The following is a 20,214-nucleotide window of genomic DNA, read 5'->3' as shown; positions in this document are numbered from 1 at the left end:
AAAAAAATTATACCTATTTGTGAGATTGTTGCACCTATGGCGATCATGTTGTTTGTCTGAACTAATCCTAAACATAGCAAGTATATATATATGAAACCAACTTAATGTTTGATATAAGTAATTCGGCAAAATAAAAGTTTACCTGCCAACAGGCTTCTACTGTTCAGATCTTTGCTAAATGAACCAGAGATAAATCGTAATTGTGAAAGATTGAACTCATATGGATCTGTAACAACAGGCATCCATACGTTTATACTTACCTGCCTATGTTGAATGGATTTCATACCAAAAAAGAAAAGGAGTGATAGTAATGAAGACTGGAGTATTGAACCTTAAATAACCTTGGTCATTGTTCCCCCTTCATCATTGATTGGGATTTAGTCGGTGATATGAGAGCTCCTACCATCGCCCCATTCCCTTGATTAGGGAAAGAGTAAGTATGCGAGAGGCGGAGCAGGTTTTGAAACACGGAAAAGTCAAAACGGAAGAATACGTATAGATGAAGGCGATGAAATGGTGTAGGTGATAAAAGCTGATTTTTGAGAAATATGTGACATGATTACAGAAATAGGTGTTACAAATATGCATTTACTGAATTACTTGAGAAAAAATTCAGTCCGATATAAAGAGAAGTGAAAAAAATTGCTTAGCAGAGAAACATAAAGATTGATTCTTGAATCATGAGTGGTGAATGTCGGGTGAACTGAGATACGGAAAAGTGCGACTCCAGTGTTTACCTTGCAAAGCAGTCGCACGCTGGTAGGTTGCAGACTTCGAACGTCATCGGCTATCTATCGAAAGAATCGTCTGGACAAGGCCTGAATCGAACATACCCGGCCCCATGGCCGGCTTTCAATCGGTGTATATTATATACGTTAGGGATCAATAGGAGGAGAGATTAACAGAATTTAGGGAAATTGTACATAAATCTTGGAAGTTCTAAACCCAGAGAAACAACAGCCCTCGTCGATTCGAATCTGGAGCATCCTATGAAGAAATGGAGGCGAGATTGTGGCCATGTGGTGGCAGTGAGTAATGCTAGCTTTGGTAAAAATCAGTGTAAGAGAGTTTCGAATTAGCGAGAAAAAACCCTAATCTTCAGCTTCGCTTTGAGGTGGAGAATCGGTTTCTGGTATGAAGGGAGCTTCCGTAGGGCAAGGATGCGATTTGGTTTGACGGCAGCTGTTTGTTTGTAGAGGAGATTAGGGTAACACAAAAGGTAATACCGTGCATTAGGTATATAAGCTTAAGATTATTGTACATTAGCTAATAACTATTGTACCTCTTAATTTTCAAGAAAAAAGTAATATATTTAATAATATAGTAAAGATAAAGAAACCCTACCCCTTAAAATGCAAGGAAAGTGGGATGGGGGATTGCTTTAGAATTTTAGGATGATTTTTTGAGGAATTTCTCTGAATTAATGGGAGATTTTTAGAAAGCTGCCACATCACTTATGGTGGGCAATGGAATTTAGTGGGATATTTAAATTTTGGATGATTTATGCTGGAATTATGGTACGTGCGAGCTTCTTGGACATCTACCTACACGTGAACACTATGTTGTCTTCCCAAGACCAGGCTTCTTCCCCAAGATATACTACCACTAATTTCTTACATCTCCATTAAGTTAATCCACCACCGCTATCATATCTCTCTTTTTCATAGCACACAACGATTGCTTGCCTGCTTGAACCTCCCCTCAAACGTAGTCGTTCACCGGCTGAGGTAGCTGTCTGCTTTCTTCCGGTCATCCTAACCGCATGCTGAATCAGAAAACTTGATGATCGGTTTTCCTTTTTGTTGGTGGGGTTTCCCCAAAAGCTCCACTCTTGCATCCCGTTTTACTGCGACATATGGTTGATCGACATTTTTTGGTAGGTTTCAGTTCTGATTTGGCAGTATCGTTTAATTTCTCTCACCGCTGATTTGTCTTCCTCTTTCACTCTGTAATTTCTTCGACCAAGACGCTAATAACATATTTTCTTAATGTAAATGGATGCTGGAAGCCGACTCCTCCTCTCCCTTAGGTCTATTTATCACCTACTTTAAATCGATATGGAAAACACAATACCTCTAATTCAAGAAATCGTTTCTAATGGGTTTGAAGCACCCTGACTTTGGCAAGTACTAAGTTCATCTTCTTCGCCTCTATATAATTGCACAATTAATTTTTATCTTATAACCAATACTCTTCAGTTTTATTAAAACCATATTTAGGGCTCTAAGCTGGCGACCAAAGTGATATCTTTCAACTGACTTCAAAACTACTATGACTACTTGATATTTATTGGTTTGTCTTAGTTTTTTGGAAATTTATTTTACTGGAATAGTGGTTTGAAATAAATCATCGCTATATTTTCTTCTGAAATTTTTATTTAGCTGGATATATTACATGATGGTGAGGTGGTAGGAGAGTATAAGAGTCACATGAGAGTGGTTGTTAAGTACCCTGCTTATACATATGACGAGGCTGCACCAGGTGGCAGTCAAACACCAACTTTTTCTGTTGTGACTCTTTTTATTTGATAACTCTAGAACTAGAAGGGATGAATTGCCCTTCTTGATGAAGGTTGGAAAGGCTTTACATCTTTCAAGGCTGATGCTGGAGTGCAATTTAGACACATACCTGGTCATTAATTTGTATACCAAGAATGTTGGGACAGATCTTGTCCTAGCAACAAATGAGCTTCTGATTAGTCTGCATCCTGATGAATCTATATATCTCAAGGTCTATAACAAAGTCCCTGGTTGGTTTACAGGTGACATTAATTCGGCCAAAGTAAATATAATCTTCTCTCTGCAGCAAGGTAATCATCATATTTTGGATAAATGATTTTCTTTTCTAAAAAGTAGGTGTTCGACTTTAATTTGTATATTAAAACAAGTTCTCAAAGGAGATGCATCACTCCTAATCAGTTTCTATTAGTTATTGCACTTTTTAATAGAAGTTTTCTTATATGTTTACATGTTTTCAGGACTGGGTTGATTTTCTATGGTGGATAAGTCTCACTCATTTTGAGACCGATAAGTTCTCTTCTTTGGTTATGGAGTTTTGTCCTGGAGGAGACTTTCATACTCTTAGACAGATATATCCTAGGAAATACTTCACTGAGCCAACTTTCAAGTATATTATATTTCCATAAACAGATGTTTTATGGGTTAAATGCAATAAATGGATACTAAAAATGACAATTGAAGCTGCATTTATTCCTGCAATTAATGACGAATTGTATACTAAAAAAGTCAAAATGTTTGAAGAGGTAGTTAATAGTTTATTTCTCTTTGTTTTTTCTTTCTATCAAATCTCATATTAACCTTACTATACTTGTTTTTTGTTTTTTTGTTAAAGTGAAGCTTAGAAGGAGCAGTGACAACACAACACACATAATAGCTTTTTTGTTGACGTATTATGTTTAGTTGCTTATTCAATCCTAATTGGTGTACGCTTTTTGAATTTTCATTGTGCTCTTCTTTGATGATCGGTGATTTTATACCAATTAATTGCCTTTATGTTTGGATTTTTTATTTTTTATTTTACTATTTTTCTATGATACAATCGATTTGGAGGTTTTAAACCTTATTGAGATTGGGTTTCTTTTTACTTTTTATAGATTTATTTGCATTAGATAATAATGTTTCAAGAGTCTTTTTAGGAATTGTAAAATTGTTGGTTGGATTTCTTGTAAATGTATTAATTTTTTTTTCAATTTTCTTCTTATTAAGATTTTATACTCTGAAAAATCTACCCAATTAGAGCATCTATTTTTAATAGTCTTATTACCATTATTATGACCCATTGAAAAGCTATTTTCCATGGAAACTGATGCTTCTTTTAAGTGCTTATTTCGTTTACTTCAATTTAATATGCCTCAATTTCTTAAACTTCAACGATAACAGGATGTTTATTTGGTGAAATGTAAACTTGCAACTTCGATTCAACTCTTTTACATAAAAAAAATGGCCCTATAAAGCTTGTTTGGTCCTGTTAATTGACTTTTTTTCTTGATTCACATTGCAGGATCAGTGTAAGCACATATACACAAGGCAAGGTTCAGATCATCACCACTTTAAGCAAAAATTGGGCCTTTATCTATTGGACGACCTTGAAACTCATCACCACCAAAAGTCATGAATGAGCATTCTATTCTCCACCAAATGTGGTTGCCCCTGTGACACTGGTTTCATGATCAGGTCCTGTTCAAGAATAGAGTGAATGTTAAAGGTCAACCTATCTTAGTCATGGAAGCTATGAAAATAGAGGTTTGAATAAATCAGGTGTTGTACTTGAAAATTTTACCAAGTTATAAAATAAATATTTTAATTTTTTTATCATTAGGACATTGTACTTTGATAAACCCATACATTTATACCATTCTTCTACCTTCCATCTTTTACAATACCCAAAATACCCTTCATGGGTCGTGCTTAGCACGGCCCTTAAAACATACCTAGTATATATATATATATATATATATATATATATATATATATATATATATATATATATATATATATATATATATATATAAACTCATGATAAGGTATGGTGTCAACTTTAGTTGCCTTGGATATTGATAGAAAATAACATAGACAACTGACGGTTAATCCATAAGCATGATTTAAGATGATTTTAAAAACTCTTAAATTAAATTATAAGGTTAAAAATGTAATTTCGTTAGGGTGACATGTCTTTATTCTAATAAAAGAATAAGTTTAATCTCCTATTGACAAGTGTCATACAATTAGGATTTCTCATTAATGTTATATATCACCTATCATGTCATTTGTAAATCTATTAAATTTAAATTTTAAATTTCAAATTTCCACTCTAATTACATTAAATTAATAATTGATTCCTCATTTTAAATTTCAAAATTTTAATTTTCTCACTTTAATTATATTAAATTAATAACATTAGGTTGAAAAATAAAATAAAATTAATATAGATTATACGGTGATATAATTTTACATATTTATTTAAATCATTGATTATAATTTTCTTTATATAACTAAAAAAATATTTCTTAATTAATAATTTTTTTAAAATAATTGATTAATAAATTTGATTTTTTAATATAAAATTTTAATTAATTTTATAACTGTCGGTCTCATCTCTCTTCCTAATAAAAATCTCTCTAACATGCCACTTGTCATTCTTTTACACTTCCTTTGTGTCAGGTGTCCACCTTTTGTTCATCATAATTTTGCTTTCCTGCTCATTATCTCTACATATATCTAATTCCCGCTCAACCCATATATCTATCTCTTTTGAATTTTCTAAACTGTTCCCTTGAATATCTCCACAATTTATGAATAAATTTATGACTAATTTTATTAATTCTAATTTAGCCTCATATTTCAATTTCAATTTGAGTCGAAAGCAACGCATCTGTTTTCTTACGGAGAATGACGGTGCTCTCTCTCTCTCTCTCTCTCTCTCTCTCTTCGCCACCCTTATTTCATCGTCATCTACTGTCGAGAACATCATCACCAGCTGCTTGCAAGTCTTCATGAAACTCACTCTAAACAAGCAGAGCTATAATCTAATGATAGGAAGGTTGTTCAATCTTTTATCTTCATCTTTATTTCATGCACTGTTTCAATCTGCAAAAAGACACAATCACCAGAAGATGATGGCTTAGATGCTCTCCGCTCTGCTAACTTCAATGGTTATGCAACAAAAGGCGATTCTCTTCAAGCAAGAAGGTATTAATTATTGTTATGTCATTTGTCCTACCGATCCTTTTGGTAGTTTGATACTTTGATTCAAAAACGAAATCCATACCCGTTACTGGTAAATCATCATCATCAAATGTTTGCTACTCCTGTGATTTAACCTTTGAATCTTTGAATCGCTGATTTATATTTCTTCATGTGTTGAATAATTTGTGACATTCCCAATTTCTCGGCCAGAAAAGACCGATTTGTTTATGCTTTGTTTTATAAATCAAAGTAATCGTTTAAAGAAAACGGTTGCAGAATTTGTTCCCAAAACAAGATATGATAAAAACTTATCAAAACATTTCTCAAAGAGAATGTATTTTCATTACATAAGAAAGCCTCGGGATGCTATGTTCCGATACAGACACATAAGCATAAACAGAACATACATTCATTTACTCTAGTGATTTACATCTCCTTTAATCTCTCAGTGAAATATGTCTTCGTATTGATACATGTGATACAAAGAAGACTGAGTGGGTCAGGCTTGGGAGCCTGGTGAGCATATAGGGTTTTCATCCCACAATAATACATTTATTATAGTCAATTATCAAACAATCAACCCAAATACCCATTCCCATTATCTCCTTTATTTCTTAAGGATTTACCCTAAGAATCAACTATCCTTTATCCATTTATTCCTAAGGATTGACCTAAGGAATTGACACAAATTACGGCTAGTAAACACTTAGTTCAACATACTTAACAAACACCTAGTTCTAATACTCCTAGTGAACAAAAATTCAAAACATCTGGTGAATACTTAGTTCTAAAACACTTAGTAAACACACTCAGTTCAACAACACCAAGTGAACACATCTAGTTCAAAAATACTTAATGAACACATTGAGTCCAAAAATACCAAGTGAACACATAGAGTTCGGAAATACCTAATGAACACATTGAGTTCAAACACCATGTCAACACATACATTTCAAAAATACCTAATGAACACATTGAGTTCAAACACCAAGTGAACACTTAGAGTTCAAAAATACCTAATGAACACATTGAGTTCAAACACCAAGTGAACACATAGAGTTCAAAAATACCTAATGAACACATTGAGTTCAAAAATACTTATTATTTTGTCTCACATCAACTATTTCATCTACCCATGTTCTACCCAACATATTTGTAGATGCAAACACATAAACAGTTTAAATCTTTTAAAACATGTATAAAGCATTATTTCCACTTCTATCTCAAGTAAACAAACAATGTATAAACACCTAGCACGTACTTCATATCAAATACTTCATATCTATGCGATAGAAGAAAGCGAATATACATTCACACATATAACAATAAAATATACACATAACACGTATTTCGTATAAAATGCTTCGTATTTATGCGTTAGAAGAAAGTAACCACATACTCACTTGGTTAGACAATGCTCGAACAGCACTACAACTCTAAGAGTAGCATTCTTCGGTGAAATCGGGATGACTTCGCACACTGGGCTTCTCGCGGCAGAGCTTCAGCTTGGAAACTCTTTTCTTCTCAGGATCTTCGGGCTTCGGGATTTGCTTCGGGTCTCGGGGTTGATACCGAGGCTTCGCGGGTACTGCTTTGCACGTAAATCGAGGTAATATGGGTGAGAGATGAGAGAATGAGCAACCAAACTCGGCTGGCCCTTCAAATCTACTTATAGGGAAAAACTGGCCATTGCCACGTCGTGGCACCTTTTGCCACATTGTGGGTTTCGTCAGCACTGCATGCGTCATTTCAAGTTGTATTTGGGGGACTCCCAAATGTTTCAGAAGACCTACCACGTCGTGGCACTGCTTGCCACGTCATGGTCTCTGACACAGCTTTGGGGTTCGTGCCCCGAACTTCAGAAATTCACAACTTTCGCATACGAACTCCGTTTTCGACGTTCTTTATATCGACGTGAAGGTGAGATTATGCTCTACAACTCTCGTTTAGACTCCATTGGCTAATTTTGACTTCATAACTCCTTCATCTGAACTCTGTTTTCGTCTGTCTTTTTATCTTTGGACTACTATCGAAGAAATATTCGACTCTCGTTTAGATCACTAAGGATAGATATCTATCTACCTTAAATTCACTATTTACGTCGCGTTGGGTCATGCCGGTTCTGTCGCGAAACTTCGACAGATCATAACTTTTTCGTTATAACTCAGATTTTGGCGTTCTTTATATGGACGGAAACCTTGTGAAGTATATTTCAACTTGGTTAAGATTAATCCTTCTAAATAATATTTCATAAAAGTCATTTTTGATGCTTATCGTCTCTAATTTGACAAGCCCGGATCTACGGGCATTACAATTATCTCCCCCTTAGAATGATTACGTCCTGGAATCATCAACGAAATAGGGCTTGCATAATGATTCCAAACGTTATATATTCATCCTAGGTAATAACTGTAGCTTCTATGTTTCCTCGAAAGAGTATTTAACTCTATGGCTTTCTTGATCGCAGACGATGCCCAATCTTGCATCTGCTTATCGTACTATGTTGTACTTTCAATCATAACTTCCAAGTTACAAAATAAGTCCTTATTGTGGACTCCTTCTTCTTCTCAGGATAAATACTTTCCTTTAGCTATTGTAACAGACCGATGGATTGTGATCTAATGACCTCTCATCGTATGATGTAATGCTTAGACTCAAGTCTCTTAGAGTCAAATTCCAGAATGGAATATACCTTCCTTCATATTTTAACGTGATATAATCACATTTTTACATGTAGCATTTCTAGCTACAAGCTTCCTTAACAACGAGCGCGATGCTATCGATCGCATTGATTTCAATCTTTTGACTTAGGTTAGATGTTACATCGAACTTGGTTCCATGAACCACGTAACAAACTCCTCGTAGTCGGACTCAATTTGATATGACCACTAAGGTCAGAATAAAAACCATCTTACTAGTCACTACCGAAACAAGGGTAATGACACATTTGAACAAAACATAATCAATTACTAGCTTCTTGGTAACCTTGTGATTTTCCTTGATCCAAGTGCGAGTCCTGTGCTTCCGGTAGTATATGCATCTACTACCTTTCACAACTACTCATACTCGTCCCAAGTATTGTCCCGCAGTCGACCAAGTCACCATACAAGAAAATCACAAAACAATTTAACACATACAAATGTGTCCAAATAATCATAAACAATTTCCCTAGACTCTACTAGAACTTCTTCATTGCTCAATCTTCAGTCATCAACTCTACTTCAACTCGATTGGTGATGGAAATTCCAGACGATGGGACAACTTCAAGAATTACACCAACCGTTCCATCATCCTGCCAATCGAAGGTATACTTCAGACGTACCATACTCCTCTAAACGTTCCGTTATTTTATCAGACATAAAGTAAAGGCATGACATCACTCTTACGATATCTTCTGATAGGTTTCATCACTATCATAAGCCCTTTTAATATCCTTCATTTACTTAATTCTCTACAAGTCTTCACCATGACCTTTTTTACACCCAAGCAGACGTTCGGTGTACCGGCAAGAATTTAAGATAAGAAAGCTTCATTTACGATAAACGTATAAATCTCCTTATCTCTCCAAAACGCTTACATCCTAGTTCTAATATCGTAGTTATACGCTTAGAATCCTATACACATAAGGTTTCCAGATCCGGTCGGCAACAGACCATAGATCTGAACAAATAATAGCATCAATTTAGCTATCACACAAAACAATTAGCACATAAAGCATTTTAGTCATCATTCCTAAAATAAACTAGTGATTGTGTCAATTTAGGTGTACTACCTATCATATTTTAGACACACTCCTCACAATCATTACTTAGCATTCTAAGTTTAAGTTTAGAAATTTCCTACAAATTCCTAGTTCGCTTAGACTAATGCTCTGATACTAACTGTGACATCCCCAATTTCTCGGCCAGAAAAGACTTATTTGTTTATGCTTTGTTTTATAAATCAAAGTAATCGTTTAAAGAAAACGGTAGTGGAATTTGTTCCCAAAACAAGATATGATAAAAACTTATCAAAGCATTTCGCAAAGAGAATGTATTTTCATTAAATAAGAAAGCCTCGGGATGTCATGTTCTGGTACAAACACATAAGCATAAACAGAACATACATTCATTTACTCTTGTGATTTAGATATCCTTTAATCTCTCAGTGAAATATGTCTTCGTATTGATACCTGTGATACAAAGAAAACTGAGTGGGTCACGCTTGGGAGCCTGGTGAGCATATAGGGTTTTCATCCCACAATAATACATTTATTATATTCAATTATCAAACAATCAACCCAAATACTCATTCACATTATCTCCTTTATTTCTTAAGGATTTACCCTAACAATCAACTATCCTTTATCCATTTATTCCTATGAATTGACCTAAGGAATTGACACAAAGTCCACCATTGCCAAGGTCCACAAATTACGACTGGTAAACACTTAGTTCAACATACTTAACAAACACCTATTTCTAACACTCCTAGTGAACAATTAATTCAAAACATCTGGTGAATACTTAGTTCTAAAAAACTTAGTGAACACACTCAGTTCAACAACACCAAGTGAACACATCTAGTTCAAAAATACTTAATGAACATATTGAGTCCAAAAATACCAAGTGAACACATAGAGTTCGGAAATACCTAATGAACACATTGAGTTCAAACACCAAGTGAACACATAAAGTTCAAAAATACCTAATGAACACATTGAGTTCAAACACCAAGTGAACACATAGAGTTCAAAAATACCTAATGAACACATTGAGTTCAAACACCAAGTGAACACATAGAGTTCAAAAATACCTAATGAACACATTGAGTTCAAAAATACTTATTATTTCGTCTCACATCAACTATTTCATCTACCCATGTTCTACCCAACATATTTGTAGATGCAAACACATATACAGTTTAAATCTTTTAAAACATGTATAAAACATTATTTCAAAATCTATAAAGTAAACAAACAATGTATAAACACCTAGCACGTACTTCATAGCAAATACTTCATATCTATGCGGTAGAAGAAAGTGAATATACATTCACACATATAACAACAAAATATACACATAACATGTATTTCGTATAAAATACTTCATATTTATGCGTTAGAAGAAAGTAACCACACACTCACTTGGTTAGACTATGCTCTGACAGCACTACAGCTCTAAGAGTAGTATTCCTCGGTGAAATCGGGATGACTTCGCACACCGGGCTTCTCGTGGGCAGAACTTTGGCTCGGAAACGTTTTTCTTCTCAGGATCTTTGGGCTTCGGGACTTGCTTTGGGTATCGGGGTTGATACCGGGGCTTTGGGGGTACTTCTTTGCACGTAAATCGAGGTAATATGGGTGAGAGATGAGAGAATGAGCAACCAAACTCGGCTGGCCCTTCAAATCTATTTATAGGGCAAAACTGGCCCTTGCCACGTCGTGGCACCTTTTTCCACATCGTGGGCTTGGTCGGCATTGCATGCGTCATCTCAAGTTGCATATGGGGGACTCCCGAAGGTTTCAGAAGACCTGCCACGTCGTGGCACTGCTTGCCACGTCGTGGTCTCTAACACAGCTTTGGGTTCGTGCTCTGAACTTCAGAAATTCATAACTTTCGCATACGAACTCCGTTTTCGACGTTCTTTATATCGACGCAAATGTGAGATTATGCTCTACAACTCTCGTTTAGACTCCATTGGCTAATTTTGACTTTATTTTTAATATATTATAAGTATATTACTTATATATATTATCTTTAGTAGGCCGGGACAAGAAAACTACGTTCGAAATTCATAACTCCTTCATCTGAACTCCGTTTTCGTCTGTCTTTTTATCGTTGGACTACTATCGAAGAAATATTTGACTCTCGTTTATATCACTATGGATAGATATCTATCTACCTTAAATTCACTATTTACGTCGCGCTAGGTAATGCCGGTTATGTCACGAAACTTCGACATGTCATAACTTCTTCGTTATAACTCGGATTTTGGCGTTGTTTATATGCACGGAAACCTTGTGACATATACTACAACTTGGTTAAGATTAATCCTTATAAATAATCTTCCATCAAAAAGTCATTTTTGATGCTTATCGTCTCTAATTTGACTAGCCCGGATCTACGGGCGTTACATAATTTATGTCATATTTTAGGCCTAAGAAAATAAATTGGTATGCCTAAATAGTATTTACATTCTTATTTATATATATCCCCATATAACTTATTTGTTGTAAGCATACTTAATTGAATAATTCACTTTTATATAAAGAGGATGCTTTTATCTTCTTATATGAAAACGAAATGGAACAAGAGGTCAAACTATCTTCCGTTTATATGAAACTAAGCACAATTAAGCTATTTTTTTTCTTCTTCTTCATGGTTTAGTGATCCATGTGTCTCTGTTCACTAGGCTTGGGTGAGTTGTAGCTGGAATGTTCTTGTCAGGATCACAGAAACGTAAGTTTGATAATATGAAGTTCAATTTATTTGAAAAAAAATCTAGATTTATATTGATAAATTTGATAACAATGTATTACTATGCTCGAATTTGGAAGGTGAAATACTGGTTGGGACAAAGCATTTACAAGAGTTGACAGAGTTTTAAGTATTAAACTACAAGAAAATTTCAAAATTAACTTTACTGCTTTTACGGTTAACACCCAACTGTTGGTTTACTTTTAGGATGCCAAATGAAATTCACTCAACAGATCGTTCAGATATGCTTTACTTTCAAGTTACATGACTTATAATAAATTAACCTCATTATATTATTTTTCATATAAATGTTAGAAATCTATATTATTTGAATACTGAATTAAAAAATTTTGTGTGATTGCATACAAGTAGGTCCGTGCTTGATTCCTGTATGCCCTTTAAGACATTTTATGTCTTGGAATAAGATGATTTAACAAATAAACAAAAATAGAGACTCGAAATGAGATTCCAATTACCATATTACATGATCGGCAAACCAAGTAATCAAAGAGCTAAAAGTCTTACTTAACAGTCAAATACTATGTGTGTACATGAGATATGTTTGTGTGTGTTATATGTTTCACAGTAGCCACTTATAGTATACTATCCTTGACTTTCATTTCCTTTGTTTGTTTACTTATTCATTTCCAGTGGATGGATAATCATATTGTAGCCTTTTAATTTAACTTATGCTATTTTTTTCCTGTTTTATCTTTGTAATTGTTACGGTTAATATATGTTTCTAAACAGTGATGTATCTTTGACCAATTTGTTACTAATTGATACAATAACTACAATATCACTAATGTTGACTAGACTCTATGAAATTAATCATAAAATGTAATTCATGATATATTTTGTGTGTGTAATAATCATTGGCTGATTACCTTCAAGATACCATGGTAAAAAAACAAAGGACTTCGTGTCTATAAATGTTTGGAATCCATGGACATGTATAAAAACAAGCGCATGAGATTTTAAATGGTCGTGGTTTTAACAAAAGAGATGCAAGAAAAGAAAGTAGGAAACCATTCTGGTAGTTAGACAATGTAAATTACTTCGGCACATACTTTGCTTATGAATGATGATACCAATCATCTTGCTTCTTGGTTATGCTTGGATCTGATTCTTTTTTCTCCTTACTTTGAATAACTATTTTGTTGATTGTTTAGCTTATGTATATCATTCTTTTTTTTAGGAAGGACATTGATCTTGATTGCTGGAAATTGAAGGTTATGGTTTTTTTTTCTAATCATATGGTTTAAGAGAAACTTATGGAGTAAATGCAAAATGTGAAAGAAGAGAGTTGGAGGGAGCTATATCTTTTTTGATTTTTTTTTTTTTTTTGTATCCATGTTATAAAAGAATAAGATGTTTGTTTATTTTTACACTCTGTCTATTTTGTTTATTTGTAGTTCAGAGAAACTGAACAATTACAACTATATATATATATTTATTTTTGTTTAATTTTAATGTAGGAATTGATTAATGAAAGGAAAAATATTTGTTTATGTTTTTTAAATTGCAATATATAAGTTCTTATTGATAGACGTTTTGAAATTTAAAAAAAAAAAAAAAAATCAAAATATGGCTGAAGGCCTTCAAAAGTGTAGAACACAAATAAACCAAATGGTTAATTTTTTAAAATTTTTGATTTTAACTTAATTATTTATCCTTATATTCTCATATGTTATAATGTTAACTTGTATGTTTACAGTTCACTTAAATTATATCAAATACGTTAACGAAACACCGCATAACAAAATTGAATAAAAAGGTACACATCAAAATATTAACTTATTTACACTATATTTTGTTGAGTTAACGGTAGATTTTTATACAATAACATCAAATTGGTTGTTTCTTTGTAAAGTTTGAAGACGTTTTAAAATAGTTTCATGTTCAAACAAAGGAAGAATATAAATAATTTTATAGCCAATTTAGAGTTTAGTTGTGCAAGTACATTACCAAGGCATAATTTGATAAAGATTCCATAGGACCATTTATGTTAAGTTTTTACAAGGACCGTTTATGTTAATTTTTAATAATGACCATTTCTGTTAAATTTTTTTTAACAGGGACCATTTTTGGACTTTCTTTTAATAGGGATAATTTCTATTAGTTTTTTAATAGATATCGTTTCATGTAATATTTTTAAATAGTTCACATCATTATGTTTCTTTAATATGGACCATTTTTGTATGTTTACAGTTCGCATCCTTATGTTTCTTTAAAAGGGGTTTCTTTAAAAGGGGAATATTTTTGTTAAATTTTTTTTTTTAACACATATCATTTATTTCTATTTTATACAAGGACCATTTTTGCATGAAAGGGTAACATACTTTGTTTTAAGCATGTTTGGTATTCTTTCATTTGTATGGCTTTTTCCCTGAAAGAGCAATGTACTTTTTTGGGGGTTTCATGTCTCCTGGTATGATTTTGAATGGGAAAAGGAAATGTACCTTGATAAATTTTGGAAGTTACAGTCACATAGTATCTAATTTTACATAAATGGAAACTAAAATTTACCTAATTACCCTTTAATTAAAAATAAATGGCATTTATAGCAACCCACTTTCGTTTAATAGCAGCCTACTTTCTTATATCATGGACATTATAATGATGCTTCCTTAATCAAAACTAAATTTTACATAATTACCATTTTATTAAATTTATATGTATAATGTAACATCCTACTTCCTAATTATGCAATATTATATGTATGTTTCGTGTTTGTAAACTAAAAGTAGGTTGGCATACATTTATTAATTTTCGAAGTCATAATGACATTGATACGATCCCTGTTCCGGGTCGTTTTGGTGTGATCTATAGGAGGCGAAATTAAAGTGGGCTCAGGGGTTTTTTAGTAATTTATTTAAGTTTTTTTATTTCAGCAATTAGTTTTATTAGTTTTATTTATTTTAGGAGTTTATCTTTTATGTTTGGGTCGGTGATTTAGTTTCCTTTTTGTTTGCTATAAGTATCATATTGTATCATACCTATCTTTTTATGCAAGAAATAGTATTGGAGATACCAACTGGTTCGTATCAGACATGCTATATAATTTTACATAATTACCCTTTTATTAACAATAAACTGGATTATAGCAACCTATTTTACATAATTACCTTTTTATTAACAACAAATTGGATTATAGCAACCTATTTTCAATAGCATCCTACTTTCTTTTAATGTAAAGTTATATCATCGTTCCATTTATGCCGTATAATAATAGCCTACTTTTCATTTAATAGCACCCTACTTTTCATTTATCTTAAAATTTCTATAGTACACTGTTTGATTTAGAAATTACATCAAACTTCATAACGTGCAAAAAGGTATAATTGCATAATAATACATATTTTGTAATTATTTTGTTGTATTGTGCTGAAATAAATAATTATCCTTTTAAGATAAATGAATTGCGTTTATTTTCTTAAACTTTATATAGCAGCCTACTTTTCATTTATCTTTTGGTTCTATAGTACAATGCCTTATTTAGCTATCATATTAAATGTATATGTATAATATAGCATCCAACTTCCTATTTTTACATAATATTATAAATATACCAAAATACTTCAACTTTTATATATATTTTTTTACCAATCACACAACTAAATAATTCGTTATTTTATTATATATAATTAGATTTGTTGACAACCGTGGTTTTCACGGGTTATAACCTAGTGGTTTATAAACTAGTTCTTGAATAGATAAGATCATGGCTCATGGCCTCCTTAACCCTAATGTTGCCTCCACTCCACAAGTTCTCCATTTCAATATGGATTCCTAGCGTTTCTTTAGTGTTCCTGAATTGCCCATTTGCTTGGATAGATTATTCTAGGGATATAATCCTCTATTTTGTAAACCACGAGGACTGGGTGTGTAAATGAATCCAAACTTGGGACCAGAATATTTATTAAAAAAAAAACATAAAAATGGACCAATCAGGTTGAAGGAAACACGTCAGGCACCAATAGACTAACCGTATGAAAACCTACGGAGAAACCATTACCAGTAGAGAGAGCTCGAACTACGGCCACAGTTCTAAATACAAATTTTGCATATCTAAAACTAAAACATAATGATTTGGAGGAAAATCTTGTTCACCTGCTTCTTTATTATGCACATAATCATCTCCATCGCGATCCCAGAATCTTCGGATGCATCTCAGGTTTATACATATCTATCTTTGTAACTTTACTCAAATCCAAATTTTACGTTGCTGAAAATCGAAAATAAATGAAATGTCAGGTGAGATGCAGCAAGCGATGCGTGGCAGAAAACTGTAACTGTAATGCTCTTATCTTTTTTCTTCCAACATTTTTAGAAGTTATTCGATTTAACTGATTTGCTTTGGGGTTTGTTGATTGATATTGCGATCAGCGATTGGGATAAGATACGGGAAGTACTGTGGCGTTGGATGGACTGGATGTCCAGGTGAAAGGCCGTGCGATGATCTTGATGCGTGTTGTCAGATTCATGATGAATGCGTCGAGAAAAGAGGTATTGTTTATGAATTCGATAGAATTTATTGCCTGTTTGGTGTGCATTTTTATCCTCGAATCTCTTCTATCTCTACCAATCTTTGATAATATAAGTTTTTGATGATGATTTTGTGATATAAATATGATAGTTTGAATTGAGCCCTAACAAATATAGTTGACATGAGTGAGTAATCTGTGTATTTATGGTAGGAATGACGAATGTGAAATGTCACGAGAAATTCAAGCGGTGCATAAAGAAAGTTCAGAAATCGGGAAAGGCTGGGTTTTCTAGAGATTGCCCTGTTGACACTGCAGTGCCTACAATGCAACAGGGTATGGACATGGCGATTTTATTTAGTCAATTTGGTAACTCTAAGCTTGAACTCTAATTCACCAAGTGTATTGCTTTTGCTGCGTAAGATTAGACTTCAAAATTCTTATACAATTCATACGAATTCATTTTTTTGTAAGTACCTCACATATTAAGATTTATACCAGAAAGTATGACATCTAACATTGACCTTCATCATTGTTAGTTGTTTGTGTTTTGGTGATTCAGAAAGTTGGGTGCCTGACCCAGTGTTTGGAAAATCATAGTTGATTACCAGAAAGGGAGTTATTAATGATGAATTGGAGTAAAAGTATCTCAAATTAGGTTAGATAGGTGTTTATAAGTAACTTTTTTACATATTGTCTATTAATGATGAATCTTGTTGCTAGTAAATGTGAACAAAACATAGAGCAATCAAACACGTAGGTGGTTGTTCCACCGAAATATGTGTAAGACGAGTCGGTATGGGCCTCGACGAGAAGCGACGAGACCCACGTGGCACTCCGCGACGCCGTCATAACGCGGTGAACACCCCCCCCCCCCCCCCTAGCCGTTGCTTCTCGTCGCCCGGAACTCGTTGCGTTGGAAACGAGTTGTAACGTCAAGAAATATCCGTGCTATTTTTTTACCGTTATTAAACGGTCCATTTCAAAAAAAAAAAAAAAAAAAAACCCTTTTTACCATTTATATATATACATACACTTTATTTTAATTTTTATATACCTTTCTCTCATTCTCTCTATATCTTTATACACACTTTCTCTCATTCTCTCTATATCTATATCTTTAATTCAAAAAATGGAGCAAAACCCAAACACCCCCCCCCCCTCCATCATCAAACCCAAACACAACCTCACCTCTCGGATTTGCGGGGTACGAAAATTATTTTAACCTTTTGTCGTCTCAAGGTTCACCACAAATACCATACCAAGGTGCCACTTTCAATCCCGCTTCACCGCCACTGCAATTTCCCAACTCACCTTACGTTCAACAAAATCAATTTGGTCAACACCCAAATTTACAACAAAATCTTTTCTCTACTTTTGGTTCGATGCAACAAACAACAAATCAACCGTCGCCTACAACACAACCAACAGTTCAAGTGGAAGCGGGAAGTAGTAGGAAAGGGAAAGAGAAAGGAAAATCAAAAGGGAAATCAATAGCGGTGGAATCTGAAAATGCAGACGTTCCACAATGGTGGACACCGGAGGAGGAATACGTTTTGACGAAGGTTTGGTGTGCTACTTCAAAGGACGAACTTCGTGGAAATGGAATGAAAAAAGGAGCTTATTGGGGGGCGGTGCTCGACAAGTTTCACGCTATTTTAAAGAAAAATCCGTATCGCAACAACGACATGCTGAGCAGCAAATGGGGTATGATAAGTAAGCGGTGCAGTAAATTCAACGGTATTTACAACCGGATTGCGGCGCAACAACAAAGTGGAACCAACGACTTTGATTTGTTCAAAGCTGCGAAGGAACAATATCGGGTCGAAATGGGTCATGTTTTCAACTTTGAAAAATCATGGGAATTGTTGCGAGCGGATCCAAAGTGGAATAAAACGTCTACATCGTCGGAGGTTCAATCCAAAAGGTCTCGCAATTCTAGTTCGGTCGACGTGTCGGACGCACGGACTAACATCGACATAAACGCCGATGACGATGAGATCCCGGATGATATCCAAGAGATATCCCCACCACGACGACCGCCCGGACGCGACAAAGCGAGACACGCTGCAAGACATGCGGAGGAGGTGGAGACGAGAGCAAAAGATGCGGCGGAAATGAGAGCGAAATTCGACGAACATAATTTGTTAATAAAAGAAAAAAATGAGTTGAAACGTCGTCATTTGGAATTTCTGGAAAGGCAGGCACGGGAGAAGCAGGAGCAAAAAGAGAGGGAATTAATGACACAACAGTTGTCAATTCTCCGGACAAGCGAGGAGGGTTTAGCACCTGCTGATCTAGCGGTGCTACAAGCAATGAAGGAACAAATTAGGAAAAAATATTTGGGTTGATTAGGATTTGTGTGTGGTATTTAGTAGTGATTTCAATGTTATTTTAGTTATTAATTTAGGTTTAAAACTATGTTTTTTTAATTATAATCGGATTTTAGATTTTAAATGTAATGTCTTTTTTTTGTTTTTAAAATTATATGTTTTATAAAAAAAATATTAGTTATTAAACAAACGCAAAAGGAAAAAAAAAAAAAAGTAAAAAAAAACGAAATAGTAAAAAAAAAATACAAAAATAAAAATATTTATTTTCAAAATATTGGTGTTACATATTGTTGCTTCTTGTTACCCATTTTCCAACTTGGTGTTATAACACCACTTACTTATGTGGCATGTGAGGTGGTGTTGCACCTTGTTGCCCACACTCAATGTTCTAATCAAAACACGATTCCACATGTCTTCAAGTGGTGGTTGTATACTTGTATTTGAGTTATGATATGATTTTTTATGTTTAGGTTCTTCGATGAAGGTTGAATGAATGAAATTTAGACCAAGCTCCCCGATCTTGCCCACACCCCACCCCCGAAAACTAAACGGGGCAAAATATTTATACTGAAGCAGGTCCATTGGGATAGGGTCCCACAAGGGTTTTGAGTTTTAACACCCCTAGTTTTAATCAAACTTTCTATTAAAAATTAAAAATGAAAACTAAACTCATTTTTAATAAAACTTTTCCAAAAAAATGAAAACGATTTTTCTATGCCAAAAGGCACTAAGATACTCATGTAAGTTATTCTTCATATTATCGTATATAAGATTTACCGATTTTGTTGGTACTATTCTTAGGTGCTTGTTTGTTTTTTTTAAATAAAAATTCATTAATTCTGTGGACCACTTCTGTAATCCTTTGCAGTAGAAGATGTGGATCAAACATCTGCAGACTAAAAAGTGTGTTTGTTTTTTTTAACATCTGCATCTTACTACAGATATTAAAAAATTAAAATAAACTGATTTTATAAATCGAAAATAGTTTTTTTTTAATACCTAAAATTTAATAATGTATGATATTTCAACTAGAGATGGCAACGGGGGCGGGGAACACAGGGGACCCTAATCCCCATCTCCATCCTCATCCCCATTGGGGAATATAAATAAACCTCTGTCCCCACCCCCAACGGGTAAAAAGGGATTTCTTTTTCTCTTTGAACATGCAAACTTTTACGTAAGAAAAAACTCTATATTTCAATTTTACTAGCATAAGTTTAAAGATTTTATA

At 33.9% G+C, this 20,214-nt stretch overlaps 1 protein-coding gene and 1 long non-coding RNA gene across 3 annotated transcripts; both read left to right on the top strand.

The window, feature by feature from the left end:
* The first annotated feature begins 1,408 nt into the window (after nt 1-1,408).
* LOC145012248 (uncharacterized) lies at nt 1,409-4,399 on the top strand. 2 transcript variants are annotated; one of them, XR_013664422.1, is made up of 4 exons: nt 1,409-1,876; nt 2,538-2,809; nt 2,978-3,262; nt 3,352-4,399. It is a non-coding gene; the product is annotated as an uncharacterized LOC145012248 (long non-coding RNA). The 2 variants fall into 2 exon arrangements; XR_013664421.1 differs by having other exon boundaries at nt 1,415-1,876; nt 2,762-2,809.
* Nucleotides 4,400-16,129: 11,730 nt separating this feature from the next.
* LOC145008279 (putative phospholipase A2 homolog 1) lies at nt 16,130-17,215 on the top strand. The gene is made up of 4 exons (XM_078966904.1): nt 16,130-16,340; nt 16,421-16,460; nt 16,553-16,672; nt 16,864-17,215. Exons 1-4 carry the CDS (start codon nt 16,251-16,253, stop codon nt 17,040-17,042), a joined length of 429 nt encoding a protein of 142 aa, XP_078823030.1. The 5' UTR covers nt 16,130-16,250; the 3' UTR covers nt 17,043-17,215.
* Nucleotides 17,216-20,214: the final 2,999 nt, after the last annotated feature.

The sequence above is a fragment of the Lactuca saligna genome, chromosome 8, assembly GCF_052625555.1.
Source record: "Lactuca saligna cultivar CGN05327 chromosome 8, ASM5262555v1, whole genome shotgun sequence".
In the NCBI taxonomy this organism is placed as follows: Eukaryota; Viridiplantae; Streptophyta; class Magnoliopsida; order Asterales; family Asteraceae; genus Lactuca; species Lactuca saligna.
The sequence above is the reverse complement of the archived record's forward strand: the minus strand, read 5'-3'. Positions and strand labels throughout refer to the sequence as shown.